The 19,673-nt window shown below is 39.5% G+C and overlaps 2 protein-coding genes across 2 annotated transcripts in view; one reads left to right on the top strand and one right to left on the bottom strand.

Annotated features, from left to right (window-relative positions):
- Window positions 1-12,576, bottom strand: part of Oga (O-GlcNAcase) — a 226,814-nt gene extending 214,238 nt beyond the window's left edge. The window contains exon 1 of the mRNA XM_067154884.2: window positions 12,301-12,576. Coding sequence (XP_067010985.1) covers window positions 12,301-12,376 — 76 coding nt within the window. The 5' untranslated portion in view covers window positions 12,377-12,576. The remainder of the gene's footprint in view (window positions 1-12,300) is intronic.
- A 650-nt stretch (window positions 12,577-13,226) lies between these two features.
- Window positions 13,227-19,673, top strand: part of lost (methenyltetrahydrofolate synthase domain-containing protein lost) — a 41,221-nt gene continuing 34,774 nt past the window's right edge. The window contains exons 1-3 of the mRNA XM_067154885.2: window positions 13,227-13,454; window positions 13,557-13,780; window positions 13,874-14,078. Of these exons, the coding sequence (XP_067010986.1) occupies window positions 13,430-13,454; window positions 13,557-13,780; window positions 13,874-14,078 (454 nt within the window). The 5' untranslated portion in view covers window positions 13,227-13,429. The remainder of the gene's footprint in view (window positions 13,455-13,556; window positions 13,781-13,873; window positions 14,079-19,673) is intronic.

The raw sequence follows: 19,673 nt of genomic DNA, 5'->3' as shown, positions 1-19,673 counted from the left end.
ATAATACTTGGAATCCTACCACCTACACAATACTATATTCATCCTATTTCAAACAAGATGATTTTGAAAGGAAATCACCTTTTGCGACTGCCTATTTTTGTGGGGTTGAGTGTACCTATCGTTCCCACATCCTATATTTGATCACTTACATATACAATCACATATACTAGTTTGTCAGCAAGTAGACCTCAAAATTAATCTTTCCAAGACAAAGGTCATGCATAACAAGTGGGCAACTTCAGAAAATGTAGTGATAGAGGGAATAACTATTGAAAATGTTGGTGAATACATCTACCTTGGCCAACAAATAAACATGAAAGGAGATAGAAGTCAAGAAATTTTCTGAAGAATCAAATTAGGATGGCAGGCATTTGGACGATATTCAGCCATCTTTAAATCCAACATGTCAGTAAACCTAGACACAAGTTCATGACCAATGCATTCTCCCTGTCATGACATGCCTGAGAGACCTGGACAATGAACGAGTTCACGAAACTGAAACTAAGAACTGCCCAGAGAGGACTATGCTTGGGTTTATCAGAAGAGAGAGAAAGAGGGCCCATGACATAAGAGCAGTCACAAATGTCATTGACATCATAACGAGAATTGGCAATGGGCAGGACATGTGGCCCGAAGAAGGGATGACAGATGGACCAAGGCTGTTCTCCAATGGAGCCCAAGAGATAAACTGAGACCACGAGGAAGGCCACCGGATCGCTGGGACAAGGACATCCATAAAAGTGCCAGAGTTAATTGGCAAAACATCGCTCAAGATCGCTGGAAGTGGAGGCAACTCCTAAATACTTACCCAAGTTTCAGACTTCAAGAGGCCACATCAGTTATTGATAGAACTGGCTGATTGTGATTGTGACAGTACAATGGCATTGCTCATCAAGTCTAGGTTATTCGAACTATTCTATAGGAACCTCCAGCAACACAGGCAGTTATAGCGATTCCTCTTTTAAGAGATAAAATGTGATTATCAGTCACGGCTCTCACAGATCAATACTCTTATGGGTTTGTTTTTCTACTACTTGTTTAATGTTGCACTAACATATCGAAGGTTTTCGGCGACGGAGGATGGGAAAGGGTTACGATTGGGAAGGTAGCAGCTGTGACCTTAATTAAGGTACAGCCTGGCATGAAAATGGAAAAAAAACTAAAAACCCACTATCTCCGCAATGCAAGCTCACACCTCCGTAACCCTAACTGCACGGGCAACTTGCTCGGTATATATACTCTTTTGATACTAGCAGGTTACTTAGCTACTAACTCATGATGTCAACTGTTGACAAGATGTCCACTCACAGTCCGACTAGACAGACTGGCTTTTTGTTGGCCTACCTCGGGCAGGGGAGCCAATATCATTTCAACCATTGTACCAAAATTAGTAATCTCATCTGCATTGAATAATGGGAATGACTACATATTTCAGACATGACAGTGGCTGTTGATGCAAGTCATATGGCAATTGCTGAATGATTTATGAAAATTTCAAACAAAAATATATTTCTAGGTGCGGACTGGTGGGTCCCTAGCCTCAGCTGTAAACAAATCACTCTCTTACAGTAATATAAGATTAATTCATTAATGGTGTGTGGCCTCCGGAGAGGCCTGGTGCAGGTCTTTTGATTTGACGCCCGTAGACAACCTGCGTGCAATAACGGACCAACAATATTGGCAACCTGGATGTCGTGATGAGGATGAAAAGATAAAGAAGACACATACACCCAGTCCCCGCCCCAGGGAAATGAACCAATCTTGGTTAAAATTCCCGACCCTGCCAGGAATCGAACCTAGGACCCCTGTGACCAAAGGCCAGCACGCTAAACATTTAACCATGGAGCCGAACAGTAATACGAGGTAAGATTATATAATTTACCTATAATTTTACAGGGTGGGAGATCTAGCATGAGCCAAACACATGCAGAAGAGAAGGTACTTGCCTGCCCATATGCCCCAGCTCTACTATGACAACAGGCTAAAGAGAAGTTATGAAAACTTGATTGACTCACCTCTTTCATTCCCATGACGATGTACAGTGTTTGTGTTAAAATTATCTGTTTTTTTTTTCTCTGCCCATTGTTAAACCATATGGATATAAGTGCAATCCCCTTTTGTACTACAGTCCTGATGGGCCTTGGCCTACCAAGCAACTGTTGCTCAGCCCAAAGGCCTGTAGATTACAAGGTGAATCCATCATCAGTGCAACAAATAATCCGGGCCTTTATTCCTTTATTCTTGGCTTTCTGGACTGTCCAGGATTACTTTCTCATTGCCAGGCATCTCCTCTATCGTCCCAATCTAGGCTGAGTGGACCTTCCAGTCCTCATATCCAGGGAAAAAATCCCTGACCAGGTCAGAAATCAAACCTGGGGCTACCTGGTAAGAGGCAAGCTCACTAACCCTACATCGCGAGGTTGGCACTACATTGTAAAAAGACTAAGAATTTATAAAATTTATCAGGTTTCTAATAATCCAGTTCAGTTTATTGTTACTGTTGATTTTATATCCCAATAAAATCATTTACAGCTTTAGCAGATTCCAAACTGCAGCAAAATTTCAGCTTACAGGTGGAAAGTTAGTCTTGAAGATCCTTTATGTGCTAGTAAATTTCCTAACACGAGGTGGTATATCTGAATACCAGAGCCCGGAAGTTGGGCAAAATGCTTTTTTTTATCTGAGTGGATATATTAACGTATCAGATAGAGACGAAGATGTTTCCATACATTTGGGAATGGTATGACCAGTTATTATTTTGCCTTTTTTGCCTATTTTAGCTTCTGTAGCCTATTTGATAGTTTAATGCCTTTTTTTTTGTCTTTTTTCAGTTGTTGGGGATATTTTCTGCTGTTGTTCACGTATTAAAATTAGTCAATGTAAAGAAAAATATGTAATTCCAATGTACTGTATTAATAATAAAGAAAAAAATTTTAACTTACAAGGGGGCATTCCCTACTCGTCACCACCGATTTTGCTCAAATTTATAGAACACGCAGGGCTTGGCTAGAAATGAAAGTACCCGAACTGGGAACTCCAGATGGCCAAGCGTATAGAAAATAAAAATACAAATGTTGACGCGATTCTCGCACTGTATAAGCCACTTACGTTAGTGCGCACGCCGAGCAGTAGTTGGCGTAGCGGTACGAGCTTGGGCTAATAATTCGATGGTCGTGGTTTCGACTACCCGAGTGGAGACTGTTTTTTCTGTCAACTTTTATATTATTCATTTTCCAATTACGCAAAGAGGTGAATACTTAATTTTATTTATTTATATGCAAAAGTCATAGAAAAGGTAAAAAATTGGGATTTCATTGTCAAACTTTTTTCTACCTGCACCAAGAATCTATTGTTTGTGTACAGCCGCCAAGAGCAACCTTCACTTGTCAGGTGAAAACGAACCCTACAGCGAAACGACTATTCACATTTATGGCACATTCCCCACGGAGGGGAGATAGCCAATAAAGGAGAAAAAAGAATTTGTGTGAACACGTCGGAAAAGTTCGCAACTCCAAATTTTCTACAATTGTGCGCTCATTAAAAAAATGACGTCCTATATGCCTATAAATAAATATAAAAAAATAAAATGAATAATATAAAAATTGAGAAAAATATTCTTCACTCGGGGAGTCGAACCCACAACCATCGAATTATTAGCCCAAGCTCTTACCGCTACGCCAACTACTGCTCGGCGTGCGCACTAATGTAAGTGGCTTATGCGGTGCGAGAGCCACGTCAACATTTGTATTTTTATTTTCTATACGTTTGGCCATCTGGAGTTCCCACTTCGGGTGCTTTTATTTCTAGCCAAGCCCTGCGTGTTCTATAAATTTGAGCGAAATCAGTGGTGACGAGTAGGGAATGCCCCCTTGTTAGTAGATAACAAATAATATTTTCATATTACACAAATCTCTACCGAAAACTCCACAAGCCAAATGGTCGAGAGGTTTGCGATTATTGTTTTAAAGTAAAGAACAAATTGTTAACCATCCTCTACAAATAATAATCAGAAGGAAAATGGAAGAGGTCCGATACTTCAAAAAGTGAAAGTATCGGCAAAAGAAAGGGAAGGACCACGAAGAGCGTGAAAATTAAAGACCCCTTAGGCCTCACAAATCTAATACCGTCAGGGTCAGAAAAGAGTTGACCAAGGGAGGTCGGACAGAAAACGTAAGAGCGAGAAACCTGACACAAGTGGAAGCAACTACAGACTCAGCTAGAGGAACTGTGGTCGCCAACCCACAATCCCAAGTTGAGAGGCCCTGGCCCCCCTTATAGTTGCCTCGTCTTATGACAGACGGGATACTTGTTGACATTCTATCATCCCCTCCCACAAGGGGATGTAGGATTCGTGTGTTACATAGATCACATCAAAGCATCTTTTATTATTTTAGTGTCCATTTTTGTCATTATAAATGCCTACCTTAATTATTTTACTGCCTACTTCCTAAATGTTAAGTGCTTATTTGCCTGCATATTTTAGCAAAAATTAATGCCTGAACTTCCGGGCTCTACTTAATACTTTTAATTATTACCAAACTGAACAAGGATTGAACCCACCATCTTGAACCCAAAAAGCCACAGCTAGACCACCTGAACTGCTTAGCCCAGCCAATGCATTTCAAAAAATGTAGATCTATGAATAAAAACGGGGAAAACAACATTTCTATGCACAATTTTTAAAAAAAGCAGGAATATTTATGAACATTCTTTAATTAATCAAAAAATACATTTCAAAATCTGGTGAATAGTGAATAATAGCACAAGAATGTTACTAGACTCCTGAGTTCACTCAAAATATGGTATGCTCTTCTTTAAATTTTTTGATTCTTATGTTAAAGGCTTCAGCAATATTCCTGCAAATCAATCAATGTCATTAGTAAAGGATTTATACACCACTATAGATGTACATTAACTACAACATGTTAAGGACCTTCCAATCTTTCCATTTTAATACAGAGATTCGTTAGATCTCAGGGAAAGCTGATCCTAGACCTCTGTAATTTTACTTCACTTTTCCATGATCTACTGCAACACCTACATCTTCATGATCAGTTTTCAAGTGGTTAAACTCATGCATATTGTTTCAACCCCAAATTTTTATTGCACACTATATGCTTGCAGTTACCTACATACTGAATTATCCAGTCAATAGTAAAATCCTTGACTTGTCCAGCATAAGCTTATTACGAGTAGCTTAGCCTAGTTGTTTCACATCATGGGAATAACTGAAAAATAAAAGTCACATCAGGTTTCTGAACTTGAATCATGGAAGAAAAATACCTTCTCATGATGCTGGTCTTTCTAACTCCCATAAAAGCAGTTTTCTCCATAATACATGCCCTCATCATTTTACCACATGAAAATAAATCATTGTCAGTATTATATCGCACTCTTCGGATTGATAAGATGTATTTTACACGCATACAGCTTGACGTACAGTACTGACAATAGGTCAGCCACAACACAAGTGATTCTGCAGTCTAGCTGTCTCTTTCCCAGGGTGATTTCATTAGATCATCATCTCACACGAACTCTGATAGGTTTCTGGGGGCAAGGGGATAGGATAGGGCTCGGACTGGAAAGGAAGCAGTCGTGGCCTATATTAAGGTACGGCGACAGCCAGGTGTGACACAGAAACACTCTTCACGGCTGCCGAAACTTGCTTCCCATTCATTCTATAAACTGTCACTTTTAGGCCGAAAAATTTAGGTACTTTCAATTTGTTTACTTCATAAGAATACACAATCAATAACACAAGTGTAGGCCTACATACATCCAATTTAAACAAATAGGCCTATCGTAAATGCAATAAACGAGAAATGACTAGTACCTGAGATTACAAGGGTTACGTCGCGCATTCCTATCTACTAAATATCGCTGTAAAATTTGTCACAAATGGAACATAATAATTCCTTTTACTTAAATGAAGTGAAAAATCTGCAGTAAATTAAGAAATACCATCGTTATTAGAGAAATATGAATACATACTTAAGGCCTGCAGACAGCAATCCTTTATGTCGTATTCCGCTGCTGGTGCCGTCTTTTGTTAATTTCTTGAAAGTAAGGTAGTAAAGTAAGTATACATAATATTCTCCAAAAATAAAATATTTCTTAATTTACCGCAGATTTTAGACTTCATCTGTGTAAAAGCTATGTTCCATTTGTGACAAATTTTAGTGATATTTCATAGATACGAATGCGCGACGTCACCACAGATTGATTAAGTGGAATCATTATGTCTATTTAGGCCTACTGTAATAAGAATTACATGTTTTGAACATCAGATTCTCTCAAATCACACACAAAATATTTAGAAAATGTATAAACATTTATGTTTATTTCTTTTTGAACCCTTAAAAAGTTGAAATTTGGAGCTTATATTAATGAAGTTGTTAATTCTCTCCACTCTAGCATAGAATGCGAGTTATTGCAAAACCGTTACTCTGTCATTGGCGAGAGTCCAACTAGCTAGTCAGTGCACTGATCTGCTATGCCATGCCTCCCGCCTTGGCTAGGTCAGCGGCACTGTATTTTACTTTTAGGCATTTTATTTTTAGTGCTCCCCTTATTACTACTGTTATTATCCTAGAATATTAGAATTGTTCTGTAAACTATGCAGGCGAACTGGGCATCTAATGGGCCTGGTGTAAAAATGGGAAACCACTGAAAACCATTTTTAGGGCTGCCGACAGTAGCCCCTAACTGCACGGCCAACTTGCTCTGTTATGTCGTAGAGAAGCTTATGGCATCTTTCATATTTCAGGGAAGGAATGCCATGTGCAAATTATTTTACACATCATTGCAGCTACCCTATCGATATGTCTTTTCATGAGAGTTTAATCCTGATGTAAACATGGTATGTCCACGCCTCCACCAAAGAAAGAGTTGTGATTCACTGAGCGTGTAGTTACCAACCTCCACCCCGTCAACGTCTCATGTTCAGACGTACAGGGCTGCGCATCGCATACGACAACAGTGCGAAGATCTGAACTTTGAATACACTCACTGACAACTGCAAGAAGCAACACCTTATCTCCACGCTGTACAGCTTGGGAATTTCCCCCATTACGAGAAGACTTCCTGTATTACACCACGCCTTGCGCCTTCATTTCTCGTTATTTAATCACTATTTCAGAAAAAAAGCATATAGACCTGTAATATATACACACACCGATATACATCACAACCATATTTTAATTCGATTACGTACTCTTCCAAACCCTTTAAATGTAATAAACTAAAATAAAATTAATGTGACATACTACTTTTCTTCAAGCTCGCATACAGTTGAGTGACTGCGATGGTCGCTTCTCCAATCAACTACGTCTATGTCCACGTGTAAAGCCAAGGTGCTCCGCCTATTTGTTTACATCATGATCTAACTCTCATGAAAAGCGGTATACTAGAAAATGTGAACAGCCCTCTCCATTCCAGCATAGCTTTGGCACGTTAACATACGCTAAAATAGGCAAAATATTAAATTTGTCATACAATGACAAGACAAAACTCATCTTAAGGCTCTCGACACGAAAAATAAAACTCTGAAGGGCCCAAAAACAAACTGTTATGGAGATATTGGCACCACACTACCGCTGGTCTAGGAACTGGATAAAGAAACGACCAGCCATAACCAAAGAAACATCAGCTCACGGATTCTACAGAAGTGAGGTTATGGATGTATGTTCCAGCATAGATGTCAACCAAAATTGGTACAGATACGACTTACTATTTGGAAAAAAAAAACTGTGGGGGTAAGACACTCATAGCACCCCTTTGGGCGAGTATGGAAAGGGGGTGAAATATAAAAATAGAAAACGACCAATATTAACATAGAATCCATAGTTTTTGGGATCGCTGAGTTGAATAGTGACACTCCAGATGTCTAAGTTCAGCCCCATCGGCAGGAGGGTGAGAAGGGTTCAAAATGTCCAAAATGATTGAGTTTTCAAATAAATGTATGTTACAGCATAGTTCTCAACCAAACGTGGTACACATGACTTAGCCTACTATGTGGAAAAACGAATATGGGGGCAAGCCACCCCCAGCACCCCTAGCGAAGGGTGTCAAATGTACAAAAGAAACTGAAAATGACTGACAATAGTGTCGAATCCATAGTTTTTGGGGCCATCAAAATGGAACTGTGTCACTGGATGCCGTTTAAGTTATAGTTCAGGCTCAGTCGGAATGAAGGTTGAAAAGGGGTTAAACAGAACATCCAAAATGACAGATTATGAATGTATGTGTACGGCTGACTATATGGCAAAAATACTGTGGGGGTTAAGACACGACTAGCAGCCCTAGGGCAGGGGTGGGAAGGCAGTGAATTATAAAAGTAATAGAAAACAACCCATATTACCGGTAATGTAGAATCCATAGCTGTTGAAGTTGCTGAGATAAACTGGAAAAAGGACTGTAGGGGCAAGCCACCCCGAGCACCCCTAGGGGAGAGTGTCAAATGCAAAAAAAATAACTGAAAATGACAGGCAACAGTGTCAAATCCATAGTTTTTGAGGTCATCAAGAGGAACAGTGTCACTCTGGATGCCGTTTAAGTTACAGTTCAGGCCCAGTGGGAATGAAAGTTGAAAAGGGGTGAAGTACAAAATAAGAGAAGAGAAGAATGTTGATTCCATAGTTTTTGGGGTGCCTACAATGATTGGTGACAGTGACAGAATCATGTACATCACATCTATAGTGCAAAGCCTAAATATACACAGTTCTCACTTCTATTAGTTGCTTGAAAGGATCAACTACTTTCCAGACAATCTGGTATGCCACCAACGAAATACTTTAACACGAAATTAAATCCTCTCAAATTAAAGCTTAAAATTATACAGAACAAATTTCTAAATCCACAAAAGAGTTCATAAACTATCAGTCAAAGGCAAAATAAAGAAATCTACAAAAATTCACTTCCATCAGGTAATATAAATCTTAACAGTAATTTTTTTTTTTAAGTTCCCAAGCGGAGCCAGGTACTACAGCAAGTACCCTATACATACGACTTTTAAATCTTTACCTGTCAAATGACAAGTTAGCCAAGTAGTAAAGCTAAGGGACTACAGACTTCGAGATTTGCAATTCAAATCGGCCCATCGCCAGGAATTTATAACAAGTAAGTTAAATTTGCATAAGATGCAAATATGCACGATGTAAATAAATGTAACATAGGATAAGAGGAGATAGCTAGAGTGAAGGCCATCAGGGGGGAAGTGAAGAGAGAAAGGAAAGGCAAATCTCTTCTTTTTACAATTTGTTTTACGTCGCTCCGACACAGAGAGGTCTTATGACAACAACGGGATAGGAATTAAGGTACAGCCCCATCATTTGCCTGTTGTGAAAATGGGAAACCACGGAAAACAATCTTCAGGGCTGCCGACAGTGGGGTTCGAACGCACTATCTCCTGGATGAAAGCTAACAGCTGCACACCCCTAACTGCACAGCCAACTCGCCTAGTGAAAGACAAATCAGTAAAACTATTCATCAATTTTAGTTTCTCCCTACCCAAAACCTCTGCTACCCTGGCAGGTCCCGCAAGTATGACGTCATAGGTGTGCCAACGCATTCTGGCCTGTTTCTACTTTATTATTACACGCAACACATTTTCATTTACTAGTAACGTATTGGTATACTGAGTAAAATAAGGGGCATAGGTATAGAGTCCACCCTGCAAGGTGATTAACACAAGGCACCACTATGTGGCCCACGCAAAGCGACTGCCCTTTGTTTAATACTTACGTTTTCCACTAGTAGTGCTGACGTGAGTAGAATAGCACTTCTGCAAACTGTTGGTTGTTGGTTTGATTTGGCTGTATGTGGTGGTTGCGAAGTTACTCAGTTTTTGCTAGATTTTAAGCAGAATCGTCTGTTCATATGCAATAGAAAACAGGTGGCGGCACATGAAACACCGAAGACAGTCTATTCCAAGATTTGGAAGGATCATTTCATAAGTTACCTGATGAAGTTCTTGTTTAAATCTACGTTTCCCTTAAAACCCTGTACCCTCTTCTCCATTAAGGTAATGTTCAATGAGTAGTATTTTTTGTGAATTGTAGGCCTAAATTAAATTTTCGCATTCTCTATTATTCCCATAAAGCACAGGTGGGGAGTGATCTCTGTTTCAAGATAAGGGGGTCGGGGTAAGCCCCTTGGTCAAAGGAGGAATTCTGACGCTATGACACTTTCAAACTTCGTGGGCCGCTTTAGCATTTCTTCTTCTGCAATGGTTGGTAACAATATCTCTGATTCTTCATTGGCAGGAATAACATCATAATCTTAGATATCTTAGCCAATGCAGGTGATAGTAGGTGCAGGAGCAATGGAACTTTAGGTTATAAAAGTAAATGTACTTCTAGGGGCAGGTGGATTGGTCTTTGGCAAGCATTATATAATAGGAAAAGCACCCGAAAGGGCATATACAATATGATTACATCAAATATGAAATTATTCTTTGCTAATTTGCGTGATGCTTTTGGTCCTTTTTGAACATAACACAATATGGTATTTTTCGCAGCACTTTCCACAGAGCGAACATATGCAATTCCCATTTGGTAGGCGGAATTTCTTATTGGTACATAACTTGTGGTGGTAGCCATGAATGGCTAGTCTTGTGATTGTGTGTCTTTGTTCTTCGTTAGCGTTTGTCCATGATCTGTCTTGCATTGCATCGGTACTGTAAAATTCCAAGTCGATGTCCATTCGTTTCCTTTGTCTAGCAGCTAGAAGTGCCTGGTAAGCGTCAGTAGATGGCAGGCTTACCTTATACCTGATATCCTCTATGAAGAAGGTCTCTCTTGCTAATTCATAGGCAAGTCTCGATGGTGCATACTTCCCTATTCGCAGGCAGTGCTTTATGAATCTTGCTTTCACCTTTTCAATTCTCTCGAGGTTCTTGTACGTTAGATTTTCCCATATTAGTTCTATGCCATATGTTATTATTGGTGTTATTGCGGCGTCGAAAAGAGTCATAGCTGTATTCAGCGATAAGCGATGAAGGTTCTTGAGTCCACATATGTATTTAATAGCCGCTGTTGTCCTTTCTTCCACATGGTAGCTGAATGATCGACCTTCTGGCAAGCATTATGAAAACAGCTCTCCTTCAGAATCATTTCTAGGTAAGAACGCAGCACTGAAACACACATTTTAATTCTTGTGGGATGGTGGCTATGCCACTTCAAAAACGCAAGATACACTGCTAGGAATACATTGCAATTAAGCTATAGGCTTATACGAATACAGCCCTGTATGAAATTAATGATTATTACCTGTGGTGGAAATTTAAGATGGTAAAAACTTTGTAACGGTTGATGCTATTGGCATCCCAATCTCTGGGTACCCATCATGGTCAAATGTACACTCACACACACATGAACAATATCTAACTTAACCACTAAATTCACCAACATACATTTTAATGATTGTGTTACCCAGCATTCATTACGACATTGAATTGACACCCACTAACCAAGAAGTTTACCTTTACAACATCTGAAAAAAGTGTGAACTTGTATGACAAGTGCAGGAAGCAGGCCAACAATCTGTCTATAACCAAACCATAAAAGACCTAAAGGAATAAATTAATATTCATACTGTACTTATCTCAGCGAAGCCCAACCATTTATTGTACAAAGAATGTGGGGTAAAACAATCATCAAAACTAAGATGGTGAATTGAGGATTTTTTTTTTTTTTTACCATCTCAAATTTCCACTACTGGCAAGTGGTTGCCCCAGTACTCACTGGCGATTTCCTAGTAGTCCTGGCAATACTCAGTACCGTTCGAAAGTCATCAACAGTAATCAATTCCCCCATTGAAAATAAATTACAAAAATGTATTTTTCTGCACTGGAGGCTAAGTAGGTCTAGGCAACTTAAACGGCAAAAACATCTTCACCATGGAAATGTACTGCATTCTTATTTAAGCATACAACGGCCAACTATATTAGAATGGGAGCAGTCTTCATAGAGAAAGTGCAAGCCAGGGCATCCTCGTAAATAGGCTCTGCCACTTCAAAAACGCAAGATACACTGCTAGGAATACATTGCAATTAACCTATAGGTTTATACGAATACAGCCCTGTATGAAATTAATGATTATCTGAACATAAATAACATACAATCTCCGTAACGCCCATAAATACAATAGTTTTTCAGTTACAATGCGTCAGACAGCAAGTAAAAACATTTAAAAAAACTTCCCGTTGCCCAATTCACCCACCATTTAAAGTATTTTACTGCAAAATGAAATCAACTTACAAACACATATTAAAATAGACAGCTATTAACTTCTTAAACTTACCTTCCACAACCCCACAAATGAAATTTCCATTTTTTACATGTATATTATCAATAACTGGGGTTTTCTTATCCGCCATTTTAACAAGGATTATATACCCTTAGACCGCTGTCGAATAAGAAAACACGACTGTAATCTACTTCGACTGTGTTAAATGTTCACGTGAAAAAAACTATTGTATGTGTGGATAATAAAACCTATTATCACAATTATTTCAATAACATGTCAACAGGAACAGGTCGAATTTCTCTTCAAAACTTCCGTCGGGCACTTTTCACATCCAAACATCACTACCGCAAGCATTGATTGGCACACTCACAGATTGCCTTCTTTATCCGGACCATTGTTTATACGTCAACCTTATTTACACTGCAGCTAAACCACCTTGTATTGCTAGTACCAAAGTCAAGAACTGAAATATTGTTGTAAATTAACCAGTAAATAACTGCTGCAATTATTTGGCAATCGCAGAAATTCGAGCGCAGATTGCAAATTTTACAATGAAAGACACCTCGTAGATTACAATGTAATCAATGACCTACGCCGGTGATCCAAACAAAGCTAAACAACGAAAGATATTCCTGTCATATTGTGCATTAAACACTAACATTCAAAGGGAAAACAAGCAGATCCAATAAGACATTTACAGTTATTAAAAAAAGTAAGTGAATTTCAATTCTTTATCTAAATTTTCATTCTCACTTATAAACAAATTATTCTTTAACCCTAAATTTTGAAGTAAAGTGTTATATCTTTCAAGACTCTATTTATTTGTTTAGAATTTCTTATAGCCAACATAGGGTCACGGACCTTCACATTCTGACGTAAATAAATATCGGATATGTCAACATATACATTCAATACTTTGATGAACAGTTATTTATAGCCGAATTTTTGCTAAATGTGAAAAATTGGGACGATAACGGTGATCATAGTGGCTTGATCTATCTATTCTCTTCATTCCATCGTAAGAAACGTAGCTGGGGAATATAAACGGTGTTGGTCTTCTGGGAGGCGTTCCAGATGTGTTCTGATTTTGTTGAAAGAAAAGTGAAGTTTTGCGGCGAGCGTGATCAGTTGATTTAACTATATATCTAAAAGTGCTCTGATAGTTGATAAATAATAACCAATTATGTCTACTAATGACGAACCCCTACGTATGTTCTTCTGTAACTCGCATGTTAACACGTTTCTGCTTGAAATATAATTATATTGAGATAGTTTATTATCCTTTATTTATGTAATAAACTTCTTTTCAGCTGAAGAGGTTAGCAAGCAAGCTTACCGCAAGAAAGTTTGGGACTATTTAGAAGCAAACAATCTTGCTCATTTTCCCCGTCCAGTACATGGACGGATACCAAATTTTAAAGGTTCACCAGAAGCAGCTCATGAATTGGCTAAATTGGATGTTTTCAAGTCAGCATCTACTATCAAAGTAAATCCTGACAAGCCTCAGGATACTGTAAGGTTCTTAGCTCTTGAGGTAAGTTGAAAATTAAAGAAAAATGTTTCAGAACATTGTTAAGCATATTTAAGAGTAACTTTTCTCGTTTTTTTCTATCCCCACTTCCCATAGGCTGGAAAGACTATACTAGTCCCAATTCCTCGCTTGAGGACGGGATTCTTCCAGAGAGTAGATCCTCCTCCACGTGGATCCAAACAAGATATTAAATTGGCTGCTTCTCGCAGAGGTGCTGAACAGTTTGGTAAACCTCTGGGTCTTGACGCCAATGTGAAAGTTGACCTCGTAGTCCTTGGCTCAGTAGCTGTTTCTGAGGAAGGTTGGCTCATTTTCTTAATCAGATGTTCTTTAATACTAATCTAAATCAATCCCACATTTATGTGAAGTAGATGTTACTGTGTTGCTGTTGTTCATTGAGAGCCCTGCAGTATGGTAAAATGTTACTTTAGATGTGTTTAAAGAAAGTGGGGTGATATACAGAATCTCTTGTTTCTTCTAAAAATGAACTAGAAACAATATGTTAATTGATATTTAGAATGTTATAGTAAATTGGAAGAAAATATTCAGGAACATTTTACATTCAGTAGGGACTGAAATTCCTTTATTATTGTCTTGCACGGATCAATGACATAGATGTTAGGCCCCTTTAAACAAAAACAACAACATTGTCTTGCACATTCATAGAAGATTATTATTGGTGGACGTGATCTTTTTTGGTTTATGCCGTGTGAAATGAGATAAATTGCAAGAAACTTTTCCATTTTGCAAAGACCCCCCCTATATTTCTAAGAAATGAGCTATTATATGGCAGACCACAGGTGCTCCAATATTTTCGTTAAGTTTTGACTCCAATTTGCGACTTTGCTTATATTGATGAAATGTTAACCTCATTGGTTACCGGATGGCTCACCATGTGCTATTGTATTTAAAGTAGTAGTTGTGGTGCTTTGGTACCCTTACCCCGTGTTAAGAATCATAGTGCCGTGCGGTTAGGGTTGCGCAGCTGTGAACTTGCATCCGGGAAATAGTGGGTTCAAGCCCCACCATCGGCAGCCCTGAAGATGGTTTTCCGTGCTTTCCCATTTTCACGCCAGGCAAATGCTGGGGCTGTACCTTAATTAAGGCCACAGCCGCTTCCATCCCATTCTTAGGCCTTTCCTATCCCATCGTCCCCATAAGACCTATCTGTATCAATGCAACGTAAAGCCAATTCTAAAAAAAAAAAGAAGAAGAATTAATTAAAAAGTCATATAAACCTGATGTTATATCATACCTCAAATAGCAGAGAGGAGAAATCCTTCCTTAATGCTTGCCCAGGACCTAGTAAATTAATTAAAATTCTTTCAATGTCCACCTATTCAATACAATACATTACTGTAATCCCACTTCAATACGGAACCCAATGAAATTCATAACTCTTAAGTACCCAGGACCCACCAGTCTGTCCCAAGAAGTATTATTATTACCTCGTATTACTTGGGGGGAGGCGGGGTGTTGCTGGTCCCTTATCAGGTGCCTTCTGAGTTGGTGAATAGGGGAATGGTTTCCAGATATGGTGGATACCAGGCAAATGAATTACCCAAGGGGGACGAAAACCAGCAACAGTGAAATGAATGGAAGAGGTGAAGACACACCTCAATCATGCTTCAAATCTACAGCAGTCTGTTACAGTCCAGTGTTTGGTCCTGAATGTGTCATATTGTATGTCAAAGATCGTGTGTGTGGGTCACCTCCTGGCAAGATTAAATCTGCTTTAAATAAATTTACACTAGTGGCATTTCCTCTATTTATCACTTTTCATTCAAGTCCAGCGGCGATGGGTTAAGGACAGTGGAGACAGATTTTCAGGTGGAACTGGAAACCTCTTGTTCAGACTTGCTCTTTGGCAGCAGATATGTGATAGTCGTCTTTCTGAGACCCTATGACTGTTCAGAAATATTGAATCAGCACCGTTGACGACAAGGGCCCAGCTCGCTACTGGGAGGGTCACCACTGACATCAGTTCAGCACGCAACAGTCACAGGCAGGATTGTAGGTGGCATGCCTAGTAGTTAGTGCACTAGAAATGGGTTGGTCAAGGAAGTGCAGTGAACTAGGAAAAAAACATACAGGATATCTCCTTTAATAAGAAGAGTCATGGCATAGGAAGCTACGCTGGTGTAATGAACTGTCACGAGGTGCATGTGCAGTAACCTGCATAGAAAGTTGTGAGCAGTGCATCGTATAAAAGGCCATAGCAAGATGATGCTTCATGTCAGACTGCAGAAATGGCTCGTAGTATCAACATTCCAACTCCTGCTGCCAACTCCAATGTGCTGCTTCCAATGAATAGTGATGGGCAGTCTGAGACGAGGTCTCGAGATTTCTCGTGATTTCTCGAGACTAACGCAGGCATTATTTCTCGCGAGAAATTTCGAGAAATCTCGAGAAATCTCGAGAGCGTTGTCTCCACATTGTGTGGCGAGCAGCGTGTCGTAGGCCTACAGGTAGTCGGAGCTGAATGTTGTTTGTTCCGAATATGCGAATAGCCAACCACGGGACATCTCATTTTCGTAAGTACGTGTCACCAAGCGACTAGGGCGTTCATTTCTACCGAGGTCTATTTTGACGTAGTGTAACATTATTAAGTTATAAAGGATACGCATTCGGGCATTGTATGCACTGGTAGGTACACGAATGAGTGGTTTAAGTACAAAGCCCGACGGCTACTGTAGGTACACGTAACTTGATACTAGAGAGGCGTGCATTATTCGAACTCGAGACGAGGCAAGGTGCGCCTTGCTGCATATGCAACCGCCATTACGTATGAGTGGATTGTGCAATTTATATTGCTTCAGTTTGCTCCAATTCTTTCGACAGGCAGGTGTACATCGTTATTAGACCCCGCATTCAATAACATATGACCTCTGCTTGTGTTTACCGATATTTTTGGTGACGAAGGAAATAATTACTTACAATGCTATAGAGTATTCGCGTCATAATTAGGTAGGTACTTCGATATATGACGGTGCAATGTGAACTGTGTCTAGTTGTACGCGACAACTTGAAGACCCTGTCCGAAACGCAACGTAAGTCGTGGATGTCGGTTATTTTTAAGAGATGTCACATAGCACAGCCCACTGTGTTGCTTATTGAAAAGAAGTAAAATACATCGGCAGAAATACTTCTGGGATGATCCGGCACTTACAAACACATAATATCAATGAAGAGGAATCGTCACAGAACACCTCCGGCCCGGTCTGAATCACAAGAAACTACCCTGCCGACAACGATTGTGAGGCATCCAGGTAGGTTTACATCCTAATAACAATTATTAACAAATTATACTGGTTATTCAGCTAAGAAGTCCACCTAACATAACTCGTGAACAGTTTGATACTGGCATTCTGTTTTCACTTTTTTTAATGGTAAGGAGCTCATAGTTCAACATGCAGTGCTGTCCTAGAATGTTGACAAAATTTATCGTCACACACGTTTCCATATGAGAACTGCTGATGATAATTATCAAGCTTACACTCGTAGTTACTGGGACGTCGCACAGCTCGCAGCACACGAGAATCGGTCTCGAGAGCATTGCCCATCACCCCTGCTGAAAGAATTGGAGCAAAGTCGGGCATTTTAAGATTACACGTTCCACTCATATGTAATGGGGCTTGCGTATGTAGCAAAGCACATCTTCCCCGTCTCAGGTTCGAATAATGCACGCCTCTAGTATCCAAGTAGGTGTACATCCTATCTACAGTTATTCACAAATTATGCATTGTTATTCACCTAAGATGTCCACCCCAAATAAGTCGTGAACAGTTTAAAATACTGACATTCTGTTTCCACTTTAGTTAATGGTATTAAGGGGTTCATAGTTGAACATGCAGTTTTTATTCCAGGCTTTTGACAAAATGTATTGGCTTGCACGTTTTCATATGAGAACACTATTTCACGCAATAACTGCCAATGATATACTATCATGTTTACAGTCGTAGTTACTGGCACGTCGCACAGCTTGCGCTACAGTAGGATCGGTCTCGAGATCTGCGGCGTGAGTCTCGAGCGAGAGCATTGCCCATCACTACCAATGAAGTAGCAGTGAACTTCGTAATTCGGTGCCCAAAATTTAGAAAAACTATACAACTTGCACTACATGCATCAGCATTTTTCTTTGCGAGGGAGAGAAAGTTGAGTCTTGCTTCCCTTACCATTTGAACATATTGCTCGATGTTGACTCATTGCAGATTTTTTCAGTGAGCTCAGCAACTCCAAGTGAAACCCCGTAAGAAATGCGAACTTCGAATAACTCCCTTCTGTCCTGATCGTGCAAGACCAATAGCTTTTTAATCTGTACAGGGTAGTGTTACATCATGAGCGAAGCAAAGTGAAGATTGCCCAATGTTTCTCAATAGTGACCACAAGTCAGTTCTCACCTAGCCCTCACAGGAGTCATTTCCTTTAAGCCAGCATTGAAATGTTCTAGCTCATGCTTTGTCTGTCTGCCACTGCGCACGGCTTGGCAACACCCAGACCTGAATAGCCAGTGCTGCCGGCTTTCGAACGTAGAGTGTTGCACTGTATTGGGTGTGAAATTTTTGCGACATTTTTGTTGGAATATGATATTTTATCCTATCGCAGGTATAAAGTTGTCTATAGTAAAGGGAAATAGATAGCAACAGCAAGTTCATTGTCTACTCCCTCATACTTGCCCAGTTCTCTCTGTCACACCAACTGATGGAACTAGCGCTTATATCCCTTGGCTTTCAGGGTCTTTAATTCAGCTCCCGCTGTGGGTGGGAGCAGTAAAATAACACTCACGGTATCCCCTGCCTGTCGTAAGAAGTGACTATCTTGCTCTCTCTCTCTCTCTAATTAGTGTTATATAGAGGATGGTTGCCTGCTTGTACTTCCTCTTAAAACAACATTCACCACCACTCCTACTTCAACTTGTCGTGCTATATCTGATATCAATTACTACCCATCTGCGCAGGGATCAGGGTACAACTTTGTTGGTATTCATCAGGTCAAGGTTATAAAATTCAATATTGGTTCCGTATTGATTTAAGATTACATATACCGAGCTCGATAGCTGCAGTCGCTTAAGTGCGGCCAGTATCCAGTATTCGGGGGATAGTAGGTTCGAATCCCACTGTCAGCAGCCCTGAAAATGGTATTCCGTGGTTTCCCATTTTCACACCAGGCAAATGCTGGGGCTGTACCTTAATTAAGGCCACGGCCGCTTCCTTCCCACTCCTAGCCATTTCCTGTCCCATTTCGCCACATGACCTATCTGTGTCGTAAAGCAACTAGCAAAAAAAAAAAAAATGAATACATATAATTTACAAAGTTTATTCCACCTACTCAATACTTTACAATAATTGCAATGTCTATAAATACATTACAATATGTTATCAAGGGACTAGTTTCCACCCTATGTGGGTCATCATCAGCCTAACTAAGATACACTTATGGATTTGCCCAAGTCCTAAGACAAAATTACATTGTGGAAATAAAATTTAAAGGATGAGCTGTGTATGTGATGCGATAATGTACATATAAAATGGTGGAGTGATGAAATGTTATAGATAAAATAATGTATTGATCAATGACAAATAAAATTTTCAGGATTTACATCAATAAGACTGTAAAAATAGTATCACACAATCTTTACAATTATGATTTTAAATATGCCCTTGTTAGTGAATGCTCTAAAATTGCACTTTAAAAGTGTGATATGCCAGTAGAATTCAAAGTCCAGATACTTCTGTTGAGTTCTAACTTTCAAGTGCATCTTCAGGTAGAGAATTGAAAGTTGAACATTGGCGCAGAGGGTGTCTGTCTTGCTTGAGGTCCAATATTTCTGATGCAGAAATTAAATGTAGATAAAACCATACGACTTCTTATAATATAATGGATTCTTGCTGTGGTG

This window comes from Anabrus simplex, chromosome 10, assembly GCF_040414725.1.
Source record: "Anabrus simplex isolate iqAnaSimp1 chromosome 10, ASM4041472v1, whole genome shotgun sequence".
Classification (NCBI taxonomy): Eukaryota; Metazoa; Arthropoda; class Insecta; order Orthoptera; family Tettigoniidae; genus Anabrus; species Anabrus simplex.
This window is presented reverse-complemented; position numbering and strand designations above follow the sequence as displayed.